General features: G+C 46.7%; 1 protein-coding gene across 1 annotated transcript; it reads right to left on the bottom strand.

The window, feature by feature from the left end:
* Positions 1-226: 226 nt before the first annotated feature.
* Positions 227-6,102, bottom strand: btr01 (bloodthirsty-related gene family, member 1). The gene is made up of 8 exons (XM_059551628.1): positions 5,985-6,102; positions 3,953-4,586; positions 3,760-3,855; positions 2,163-2,396; positions 1,925-2,072; positions 1,700-1,744; positions 1,298-1,324; positions 227-1,179 (listed from the first exon to the last, which is right to left on the bottom strand). Exons 2-8 carry the CDS (start codon positions 4,577-4,579, stop codon positions 614-616), a joined length of 1,743 nt encoding a protein of 580 aa, XP_059407611.1. The 5' UTR covers positions 4,580-4,586; positions 5,985-6,102; the 3' UTR covers positions 227-613.
* Between the last annotated feature and the right edge of the window lie 6,759 nt (positions 6,103-12,861).

Raw genomic sequence — 12,861 nt, 5'->3', positions numbered from 1 at the left:
CAATAAATGGTCAATTTGAAATCAAAGATGCAATAAGATACTTTGATGTCAAAAGTTACGAAAAGGCAAAATAACACACACAGACATATTTATTATTAGTAGTCGCACTTGCATAACTTGCTGTACTTTTAAAGGTCTTTTGGTTTGGTTTGTCTTGTTGGACCATAATCTCATATGCAATATAGAGATTTAGAGAGTAAAGACAACATAGAACATAGAAGAAATGCAGTCGCCTATATACACGTTTATTTTTGCTTTACTGTAATGTACAAAACACATATTAGAATATTACCTATTTTGCATATAATACATGCATGGTCAAGCTAAATACTAATGGGTTATTTTACAATCAGATTCCCATCACCATTCAATGTTGTATTCAATTTCAAAGAATCCCAAATTTCAAGCCTTAGCAATCATTTGCAGTTCATAAATCTTATTATTGTTTTAGGTATATCAAATAATCTATAAGGATTAACTGTTTAATGTTTTGTTGAATATATATAAAATCATTAAGCCATTGAAATGATCACATGGATTGTAAATGAAAACCATATTAATTTTCATAATTTGGAATTAAATAATAAGGTAAAGAAACCCTATGAGCAATATTTCATTTTTCAGTCAGCCAGCTTGGGTGAGTTGGATAGGCAGGACAAATGATAAGGGGACCCTCATTTTTACCAGATTTGTTGGTGCATGGGCTGAAAAAAGGATATAAAGTCTCTGAAAAGGAGTCTTTGTAGGTAAATATAAGTGACTTTGTATCTGCATTATAAAAGGACAATTGTCCTTTTTCATAGTCCACATACACACCGACACACTGTGGTTTTATTTGTACGATTATAGGCATTGATGGTTCTGTACGAAACACATACTCATGCTTGTCACGTAAACTTAGAAACCAAAATCCATTAGCTGGGTTTGCGGCTATTTTTCCTTTCCTGTTGATGGAGCTACTAGCAATGCCCAAATCCCAGTCTGTCTTCTCACCCACCACAACCTCCCAGTAATGGCAGCCAGAGCTGATGCCTTGGCGGCCAAGTACACACACCACACGGTCAAACCGTTCAGTTGTGTCTGGTACCAACTGGTAGCGGTCACTGCAGTGCACCTGTTTACCATCCTCAGAGATGATCAGACGCGGGTGGGCTGAGTCTTGATCTAGGGTCACGTCCACTGAGGAGAGAAACAGAACACATTTGAAAACCTATAAGATATTTGAAAGAATCCAAATAATAGTGACACAAATGTGATGTATCTAATCCCAATGCATCGTATAGAAAAGATCTCATACTTGCATATTCCTGCACACGCCACACTTCTACAGAGGAAAGCAGAAGAAAAATATTGCTTTATAAAATTCCAACTCGTACAATTAGTCACTCCAATCATATACACAACCAGACAAAAGGTGTGAGTGTTAAACAGCAAAAACTAATTTTTACATTAATAATGAGAACCATTATTAATATTTGGGTACCAAATAATCATATTAGAATGATTTCTGAAGGATCCTGTTATACTGAAGTAATGGCTACTAGTGTTGAATCTGGCTTTGAAAAGTGGACTATAAAAAAAAAAATGCAGTTCTCTGTAGTGACATTAAAATTTTATGATTTAGCCCCTAGTACTGAAAACTGTGAGGGGAAGCTGAAATTGGACTGGACAGGGGAAAAGTAGGAGAAAAAAAACTTACTCTGTTGATATATTTCCTGTGGATTTCCTGTGGAAGGGCGCAAACCTGACAGCACAACAATACATACCATAAACATGACTGAAATTAAAACTGTTAAATATAAATATTAATCTGTTATTATTTACTTTCTAGTCTACAGGGAAAAGTCATATGCGTTTGGAACTGCAATGAGAGTGTATGTAAACGATGTGTCAAAGAGCAGTACAGGAAGGAACTTTCTCTTACAGATAGCTGACAGTCTCCTCAAGGCTTCCTGAACCTCCTCCACCATCTGAGTGACATTTCTCAGCACTGCTCCAGCAGTGGGGTCAGGGGTCAAGGCCACTTCTTCCCAGCTCTTTGTCACAGGTAAACTACAGTAGGCTGGATATGTCTGAAAAGAAGCATTAGTAATATATATTTTGGTTACATATTGGGGCATAAAATACAAAACAAACAATTAAAGTCTGGATTTAAATTAGACCTTGAAGAAGGAAACATGATCTTGGGACTGGGTCAGCTGGCTGAGGGAGCTGCATTTATTTCTGAGTTCAGAGATCTCTGTCTGCAGCTCACGTATGAAGGCCTGAGAGCGAAGTTCTGCAGCACGCTGTCCCATCTCCACCACCTCCAGAAGTTCAGCCTGGGACTTCTCAACAGCTTTCATTAACTCAGCAAACATACCCACAGTACCTGCTTTCTCTTGCTCTGCATTCACCTTAGAGCAAGCAATTGAGACAAAGAAGAACATATAACAGACAATTAGGAGAATCAAGAGAATGAGGAAACCCTCATGTCCTTTAAACCTGTATGACATTCTTCTATGGAACAAAAATATTCACAAACACCTTTTCCATGCAGCAACAGTTATCTGGATCTTGACAGTAAGTCTCTAATGACAAAAACACCAGAAAAGCAGCCAATATTGCTTTTGGTATTTTTGCAAAGAACAGAACTGAATTTAAGTCATTACTTGCTGAAGAAAATATTTATGAATTTTGGCCTGTGTGGCTTCAGAAAACTAAATGTGAAATAGAATTGTTCAGAGAATTTTCACAAGCAAAATGCAGGCATCTCAACGGGAATCAACATGCTTGGGAATTCGTGCATGAAGGCGTAAGATTTTCCTAAGCAGATTTTGCAACAAGTTCACCACATTGACCATCAGACAGCTGTTTTGTTTGACAGTGAATTCTGTGTGAGCTGTGCTTTTTCATACATCACTACTTCTAAGGAATAGTGGGATAGTTCACACAATTTTTTTTATTCCGTCATCATTTACTCACCCTCATGTTGTTATAAACCTGTAGGTCTTCCGGTGAACACAAAAGAGGATATTTTGAAGAATGCTGGTAACCGAACAGGTAACAATAGCAACTGACTATGGAGTTCAATGGCTATTGTCACCGTTTGGTTACCAACATTCTTTAAAATATCCTCTTCTGTGTTCAACAGAGTATAAATAATGGGTAAATGATGACAGAATTATTTGGGTGAACTATTCCTTAATGTGTCAGAACCTTTAGAATATAAGAGACTACTTTTATGGTGTGTGTGTGTGTGTTTTCCCATTTGTAGAGCTTAACAGTCACTATGGGCAGCCAGCCACTGTATAAAAATAGCCATATGAAGATTTGTCAAAAATTCTTCAGAAATTCTTCTTTTGTGTTCCACAAGACAAAAATAACAGCATATGGGTTTGGAACAGCATGAAAATGAGTAAATAATGACAACATTTTTATTTTGGATGAACTATAAACCCAATCTCACGGGAAAACGGTGGTGATTTTGTATGCATTCTTATAATGTGAATCACATGAAATGTGCAAGGTTTTTCTTTCTTTTATTTATTTTTTTAAAAAAATTTAAGTAAGCATTAAGGTAGGTCCAGCCCTAAACATAATCATCACTGGCGTTTAGGCTGATCACATGAAAACATAAAAAAAATTGATTGATACAAATTTTACGAATTCATACAAATGAACCACCAATTCACTAAAACGTAAAATAGTTATGAATTGCCATGTGAAAATGTTGGAACTATTCCTTGACAAATGTTAGTATGGCATAGATGCACATACTTGAATTACTGCAAGTGATGTCTGGATCTCCTCTATCTTCCTCTCTCTGACTGTGATCAATCCTTGTAGCTCCGCCTCCATGATACGCAGCTGGGACTGAGCAGAGATTCAAATTCTTAACACGGACACATAAACACATATATTCAGCCCTACCTTGATATTACTTCTCATTCACGTACATTCTCACACTTACCTTCTTAATATTCATCTCTCTCTTGGCATCTATCACAGAATGCCCGTAATGTTCCCTTTCTGCACATGTTACGCAAACACATGTCTGGTCAGTCTTGCAGAACAGCTCCAAACTTTGCCCATGTCTGGGACACTGTGGCCCACTGGAACCTGCTCCGCTCACACTAAAGTTTGGTTTAGGTGCCTTGGCAGGAGGGATAGAACAAGCATCATGGGACGCCAAAGGCTCACTGGATGATGTTCTTTGGAAGCGGCTCTTCATCTCGGGCAATAGGCCTCTGGGCAGCTCTACTGTCCTGTGCTGCACTGCAGGCTTCGGTGCAGTGAAAGGGAGGGACAGTGAATCTGCAGGTGCACTCCTAGGAGCACTCAGTGTGATCTCCGCCATCCGTTTAAACTGCTCTGTGATCTCCTTAAGTGTGTGATTGATGTGGAGCTCAGGACGCTTGCGGTAGCTTTCCTTGCACAAAGGACAGAAGCAGCTTTTTCCCTGGCCCTCCCAGTAGGACGTGATGCATGATGAGCAGAAGCTGTGGCCGCAGGGTATGGAGACAGGATTGGTGAAGACATCTAAGCAAATAGAACAGGTAAACTGATCCTCTGACAGGAATTCTCCAGGTAATGACATCGTATATCTGAAAGCATACAGACTGAATGAAAAACACAAAATACACAGGTGCCCTCAAACACGTCAGTCACTGTTGCATAAAGAACCACTTTATTGTTTTAAGTGTTTCAAAGATGATAAATTTGGATTCAATAAATTGTACATTTATTTAAAAATGTATTTATTTAGATACATTTTTGATTGTATCAAAGATTGAAATATGGAAAAATTTATTTTGCTGCTCACCAAGGTGGTTGTGATTTGATCTGAAATGATCACATGGTCCTTTAGAAATCATTCTATTGTGCTGATTCGATGCTCAATCTTTATCAGTTATTATTGGAATCATTCTTAATGTTATCTATGTTATAAACAGTTTTTCCTTCACAATAAAAAGGTGGCACTTTAATTCAGGATTCACTGATGAAAAAAAATAAAATAAAAGAACAGCATTTATTTGAAATATAAATGTTTGGTCATATGATTAATGTCTTTACTGTCACTTTTTATCAATTCAATGCGTCCTTGCGTTAATGCGTTTTTAAAAAAATTTTTATCATACTTACTCCAAACCTTTGAATGGTAAGTGTATCATGGTTTCTGGTTTCCACAAAAACATTTAGCAGTAAAAGTTTTCAACACTGATAATAATAATAATAATAATAATAATATATTTTTTAAACAACAAATCTTAGAATGATTTCTGAAGGATTTGAAAGTTCATCCTGAAGACTGAAGAAAATTCAACTTTGCCATCACAGGAATAAATTACATTTTAAAATAAATATAAAAATAAACAGCCTTGGAGCACACAAGAGACATAATTCAAAAATGATTCCAAACTGGTAGTGTATATACTATATATAATCATTTCAGAAACTGGTATTAAAAAGGGTAGAGTTTTAGGTAGAGTCATTGTGAACTACTGTTAACTGAAATGTTGGAATGAAGTCAGACCAGCTACACAGATACAACGAAGCTGATCTAGGAGCAGCCGTCTTGCCCTTACATAATCTAAAAAACAATCTAAGAAAACAGGCTGTCAGAAAACCCAAAAAGCAGAAATTACCCTGACATACTCTCAGTACATCATCATAAATTAGTTAATCTTAAATTTAAATTAGCAGTAAAGTACAATCACATGCTTCATGAAACCTCTTACTGTATAATTACACAGTAAGGCTTCTTCTGACAAATGTCTCTTATTAGGAGCATGGAAGAAAAATAATAACATTAATAATGCAAAAACGTTGTATTTACAAAGTATTAGGAATTACAAGAAATCAGTCAATTACATGTAATAGTTTATATAGAAAGGACAGGAAAACATAAAGTACAGCCCAAACTTATAATCATCTTTATAAATAAACATACAGTATATGAGTATATAGAAATACAATCTTAAAGACAAATTCAATTAACTAACCTCTTCCTTTTCTGAACTCCAATGTTTCAATTTTTCGCTCTGGTTTTGTTCCACTCAGTATGTGGCATACAGGACACGTTCACTATGAAGTGGAGACCTCCAGGAAGCAGGTGTGTCCACATACCAACAGGCAAACGCACAGTTAAGTTATTCAACGCACACACCTGGCTGCCAATCCAACCAGTCAGACAAGTGCAGATAAACACACATTTATAACACATACTTTTGTGTTTTCTTATCTTGGCATTAAATTACATGAAACGTACTCGGTTACTAAACGTAACCTCGGTTCTCTCTAGAAGAGCGAACGAGTACTGCGTCTTAGCTAAGACGCTACGGGAAAAGTCTCTTTTCACGAAATACTGAAGCAAAAAATTATCCTTAATTTTGTATTTTAATAAAGCGCATTTGCAGCAGTACACAGCCATAGGCAAGACGGCTCGCTCGCTCATTGGCTTGTTCTGCGGCAACTGCACAGCCTATCGAGCGCAGGCTGATGCAACATCAGACCAATCCCGCCGAAACGGGTGTGGCCCAACCTATAAAAGGAGCTCGAAAAGGCTGATTCACCTGATTTATTTCATCGCCGAAGCGAACCAGAGTGAATCGTACGCACGGCAGAGAACGCAGTACTCGTTCGCTCTTCTAGAGAGAACCGAGGTTACGTTTAGTAACCGAGTACGTTCTCTTACGAGAGCTCTCTCGTACTGCGTCTTAGCTAAGACGCTACGGGAACCCGATATAAAACGCCGTGCGCGCAGGGATCACACACCAATAAACCTGAAGCAAAGCCCAGGATTTACAGTGCACAGTCACCTGAGGGACTCACAGAGAGTTCGGGACAGAAAAGGGGGAAAGCCCTCCGTCCCATATCTAGCAGCATCCGTAGATGCGGCAATATGACATCACACAGCCGAGGCAAGGCCTGACCAATGTGGCAATGCGGGTCTTACGCAATACTGCCCATATAACAGTCAGCAGCGCATAGCGCTCATGAATTCAGAATTCCCCTCAGGGCCCTGATTCTTCTATACCGACAGCAGCCTTGCTTGCAAGGCGGGAACCTCCAGGTTATAGAACCTGATAAATGTAGACGGCGAGGCCCAACCCGCCGCCACACATATATCCTGCAAGGAGATCCCAGTAGACCACGCCCACGACGAGGCGACGCCTCTTGTGGAGTGTGCTCTGATGCCCAACGGGCACTGAAGGCCCCTGGAAGCGTAAGCTAACGCTATGGCGTCAACTATCCATCTGGATAGAGTCTGTCTCGAAACAGCCATTCCTTTGGAACGTCCACCGAACGAGACAAATAGCTGCTCCGTCTGCCGAAAGGCAGCAGAGCGAGACACATAAGCTCTTAAAACCCTGACAGGGCAAAGAAGACTCGAGTCTCCATCCTCCCCTGACACCGGCAGGGCAGACAGGGCAATAACCTGAGCCCGAAACGGTGTGTTGAGGGATTTCGGCACATAACCGTGCCTAGGTTTGAGTATGACCCTTGAGTCATTGGGCCCAAACTCCAAGCACGACTGGCTCACCGAGATCGCGTGCAAATCACCCACACGCTTCACAGAAGCGAGAGCCAACGAGAATACTGTCTTGAACGACAGATGCTGAAGGCTAACCGATTGGATAGGCTCAAAAGGGGGACCCTTCAAGGCCTCCAAAACCGCCGCGAGGTCCCACATAGGGACTGACGGAGGTCTGGGAGGATTCAGCCTCCTAGCTCCTCTGAGGAACCGGATGACTAAATCGTTCCTTCCTATTGACTGACCGGACACCGTTTCAGAAAACGCCGCGATGGCCGCCACATAAACTTTGAGCGTGGATGGGGCTCTGCCCTTATCCAACAGCTCCTGTAGGAAGGAGAGGACCTCCGTCACCTCACAACTAAGGGGTGAATAACCTCGAGCTGTGCACCAGCTGGAGAACACCGACCACTTCGAGGCATACAGACGTCGTGTCGACGGAGCTCTAGCCTGAGTGATGGTATTTAGCACTCCCACTGCGAGATCAGCGGGTAACCGTTGAGTGCCCATACATGGAGGGACCACAACTCCGGTTGAGGGTGCCAAATCGAGCCCCTGGCCTGCGAGAGGAGATCTCTCCTCAACGGTACCGGCCATGGGGCGACATCTGCTAATTGCATCAAATCTGGGAACCATGGTTGGTTCTTCCAAAGAGGTGCCACAAGCAGTATTGAACATCTCGTTTCTCTCACCCGTTCTATCACCTGCGGAAGGAGGGAGACGGGAGGGAACGCATAAAGCGGGCAGCACGGCCATTTCCGTGACAGCGCGCTTTCGTTCTTGGAAAAGAACGCGGGGCAGTGAGCGTTCTCGTGGGATGCAAAGAGGTCCACCTCCGCCGTGCCAAATCTCTCCCACAACAGCCGAACTGTTTGCGGGTGTAGAGACCATTCGCCCGTAGGGACATTGCCTCTGGACAGCCTTGTTGGACCCAGATTCTGCAGTCCAGGCACATGCACTGCTCTCAGCGAGCGCACGTTGCGTTGAGCCCAAATCAGGAGGCGTTCCGTCAGCCTGTACAGGTTTCGGGACCCGAGACCGCCCTGGCGATTTATGTAGGACACCACGGACATGTTGTCCGAACGGACTACGACGTGGTGATCCTTGATATGGGGACAAAAGCGCGTCAGCGCGTTCTCCACTGCCAGCATTTCCAGGCAGTTGATATGATGGAGCTTTTCCCGTTCTGACCATAGGCCAAAGGACGGTCTGCCTTCGAGCAGCGCTCCCCATCCCAAAGTGGAGGCGTCTGTCGACACCATTTTCACACTCGGGGAAGTCCCCAGGCTTACACCTGATCGGTACCAGCTGTTCGCTGTCCAAGGTGCTAGAGCCGCAACACAGCTCTGATCGACCTTGAAATGCAGCCGGCCAGACGCCCACGCTCTGCGCGGCACCCGAGCCTTCAGCCAGAACTGCAGGGGGCGCATGCGGAGCAGGCCCAGCCGCAGAACCGGAGATGCTGAGGCCATGAGACCCAGCATCTTTTGACAGTGTTTGAGCGACACAGTCGCGCCGCAGCAGAAAGAACTCGCTGCGCGCTGAATGCCCATCGTGCGCTGTGGTGACAGTCGCGCCGTCATGGAACACGAGTTCAGAACTATACCCAGAAACAGGATCGTCTGACTGGGGTTCAGCGAACTCTTCGCCCAATTGACACTGAGGCCGAGCTTCTCGAGGTGATCGAGTAAAACGGCCCTGTGGTCCACGAGCTCCGCTTGTGATTGGGCCAGAACCAGCCAGTCGTCCAAATAATTCAGCACTCGTATGCCTCTGAGTCTGAGAGGAGCGAGCGCTGCATCCATGCACCTCGTAAACGTACGAGGAGCTACGGACAAGCCGAATGGCAGGACTGCAAACTGGTATGCCTGGCCCTCGAAGGCGAATCTCAAAAACCGCCTGTGGTTTGACGCTATCTGTATTTGAAAATACGCGTCCTTCAGATCTATTGACATGAACCAGTCCCCTCCGCGAATCTGCGCGAGGAGCTTCCTGGTCGTGAGCATTTTGAAACTGCGTTTCATCAATGCCTTGTTCAGCTGTCTTAGATCCAGTATGGGCCTGAGACCCCCGTCTCTCTTGGGCACCAGAAAGTATCTGCTGTACAGCCCCCCCTCGCTTTGAGCTTGAGACACAGGCTCTACAGCCCCTTTGCTCAACAGTTTTGATATTTCGGCCCGAAGTATGTGTGCTACTTCTGTTTTGACCGTAGTTTCGACGCGCGCTGAGAAGCGCGGTGGGCGTCGAGAAAACTGTAGCGAGTAGCCTCTCTTTATAATGCCTAGCACCCAATCCGAAACCCCTGGAAGCGCTGACCATGCATCTGCATGAATGGCTAAGGGCTGGATGTGACACGCGCTCTGTTGACTGGGCAACGGCGGCGCTCGAGTGTGCTGCGCATCTGAGGCGGGGAGCGCGCTGATCACAGCGGGCAGATCGCTCATCCTCGACCCCGTTCCGGCGCTTAACCGACTGGAGGGAGGCTGAGCGGGTCCCGTGGGACTCAATATATCTGCGGGTAACCGTGGGCTGCATGTGTGCACTTTTACCACTTCCAACTCGCCGTCTGCCTGTGCAGAATGTACGTGCACGGGCCTCGTTTTTACAGAAGCCCCGCGCCGTAAGTGACATAGTGTATGTGGGCACTGGGAAGTGGGCACGTTTACTATGCGGCGCGCTCGACCGATCTGTGTCGATCTTATGTGCGTCAGCCCTATGTGTAGGGCTGTGCTTACATGCGGGGATGGGCACTGGGTAGTGGGCATCGTCACTGCATTTAAAGCACCATCGGCCGTGGCCGGACGAGCGTGCACGGGTTCGTTTTTACAGAAACCACATGACGCGTGTGACATAGTAATGGTGGGCACTGAGGGGTGGGCACGTTTACTATGTAGTGTGCGCGACCGACTTGAGTCGACATTATGAGCGCAGGCCCTGTGTGTAGGGCTGTGCTTACATGTGGAGATGGGCACTGAGGAGTGGGCATCGTCACAACATTTATAGCACCATCGGCCGTGGCCGGAACACCAGAAAAAACACTGTTTTTGTGAAACATCTGGGTAGCCGTGATAACGGCTTTTGTGTGCAGGCAAGCGGGCACTCGTGCAGGCTTGCGCATTGCAGAAGACACTGAGGCAGTCGCAACTCTTGGAACTGCAACAGCGGCGCGCTTGGGTGAGAGCTCGGCCGCAGCGGAACTCGAACACCGGCGCTTTCCCAGCAGTGCTAGGATGCTTTCGGGGCTTCTGGCTTCACCGCAATCCTCTGCCGCGGCTCCCGCGGCGCGGGGCGACGGCTCGAAGAGCGAGAACGGTGTCCCGAGCTGCGTTGCTGACGCTGTCGTGATGGCGCAGCAGGAGGCGGTGGGCGTGACTGAGAGCTCTGTGGGGCCGGTCTAGAGCGGCTAGCTGCAGAACTGGAGCGCTTCGGCAAGAAGAGGCCGGCAGGAGTTAGCGGAGCGTCAAGAAACGCAGCACACTCAGACTCCTTGATGTCAGAAAGCGTCAGCCACAAATGCCTCTCAGCCACCGTAACGGAAGCCATAACCCATCCCATGGCCTGTGCAGCGGACTTAGTAGCGCGGAGGGAGAGATCCGAAGCACTCCTCAGATCCGCGAGACAGATCGCTTCAGGTCCCATCTCATCCAGCTTGCGGAGAAGATCGCCCTGGAAAATCTGTAGCGTCGCCATGGTGTGTAACGCAGACGCAGCCTGCCCAGCAGCAGAGAATATCCGTGCGAGCAGCGATGACGTCATGCGGCAGGCTTTGGATGGCAACGTCGCCTTAGTCCGCCGTCCAGCAGAGGGCGGGCAAAGGTGCGCTGCTATAGCCTGTTCCACCGGCGGAAGTGACAGGTAGCCTCTGTTCTTAGCACTGTCCAGTGTGGAGAATGCTGACGAAACAGATGAGCGGATTCTCGCCGAGAATGGAGCGTCCCAAGCCTTCGCCACTTCTTCGTGAAGCTCAGGAAGAAAAGGGGCGTGTTTTGAGCTTGAGGAAGAGCGCTCATCCGGAAGATAGCTACCATCCAGCCGGGAACGTGAAGGGGGCGCTGGTGCAGACCACTCGAGGCCGAGGTTCGCCGTGGCCAATGAGAGTACACGCATCAGCTCCTTATCGATATCCCCCCGTCTGCTAGGCCTCTGAGCAGCGGGCGCGAGATCCACGGAGCTCGCCCAACCCTCACTGCCCGAAGCAAGCAGAGAGCACGTGTCTTCTTCCTCCGACGTGGGCCTGAGATCCACTTCCTCCGATGACGCGTCGGCAAGCAGCGGACGCTGAGCATCGGGAAGCGATGCAGGGGAGACCGGCGAAGCGGAGGGAACCGGCGAGCTCGGCCAAGCTGGAGGCGGTTCTGGTAGGCGCCGCGGATGATGCAGGCTTCGAGAAGGATGCCAGGCGAGTCCTCAGAGTCACCATAGGCATCAACTCGCAATGAGGACATCCGCCATCAGCGAGCGCGAGCGCTGCATGGTCTTCACCCAGACAGGAGACGCAGATGACGTGACGATCTCCTTCGCTGAGCGGGGTTCTGCACATTGGTTATGTTATATATATATAATTAATTGCAGTTATGTGTGATGTCTGTGCTGAAATGAAAACGTACTCGGTTACTAACGTAACCTCGGTTCTCTCTAGAAGAGGGAACGAGTACTGCGTCTTAGCTAAGACGCTACGGGAAAAGGCTCTGACCACAGGCCAAAGGACGGTCTGCCCTCGAGCAGCGCTCCCCATCCCGAAGTGGAGGCGTCCGTCGACACCATCTTCACTTTCGAGGAAGTGGAATACACCTGATTGGTACCAGTCGTTTGCTGTCAAGGGTTTCAAGGCTGTAACGCAGCCCTGATTGACCTTGAGACGCAGTCGACCAGATACACGCGCTATCAGCCAGAACTGCAGGGGGCGCATGCGGAGCAGGCCCAACTGCAGAACCGGAGATGCTGAGGCCATGAAACCCAGCATCTTCTGACATTCTCTGAGCGAAACGGTCGCGCCGCAGCGGAGAGAACTCGCCGCGCGCTTAATGTCCAACGCGCGCTGTGGTGACAGCCGCGCCGTCATGGAACGTGAGTCCAGAGCTAAACCCAAAAACAGTATCGTCTGACTGGGGTTCAGTGAACTCTTCGTCCAGTTGACACTGAGACCGAGTTTCTCGAGGTGATCGAGTAAAACGGCCCTGTGCTCCACGAGCTCCGCTCGTGATTGAGCCCGAATCAGCCAGTCGTCCAAATAGTTCAGCACTCGCATGCCTCTGAGTCTGAGAGGAGCGAGCGCTGCGTCCATGCACCTCGTAAACGTACGAGGAGCTACGGACACGCCGAACGGCAGGACTGTAAACTGGTAT

The sequence above is a fragment of the Carassius carassius genome, chromosome 6 (genome assembly GCF_963082965.1).
Source record: "Carassius carassius chromosome 6, fCarCar2.1, whole genome shotgun sequence".
Taxonomy (NCBI): Eukaryota; Metazoa; Chordata; class Actinopteri; order Cypriniformes; family Cyprinidae; genus Carassius; species Carassius carassius.
The sequence above is the reverse complement of the archived record's forward strand: the minus strand, read 5'-3'. Positions and strand labels throughout refer to the sequence as shown.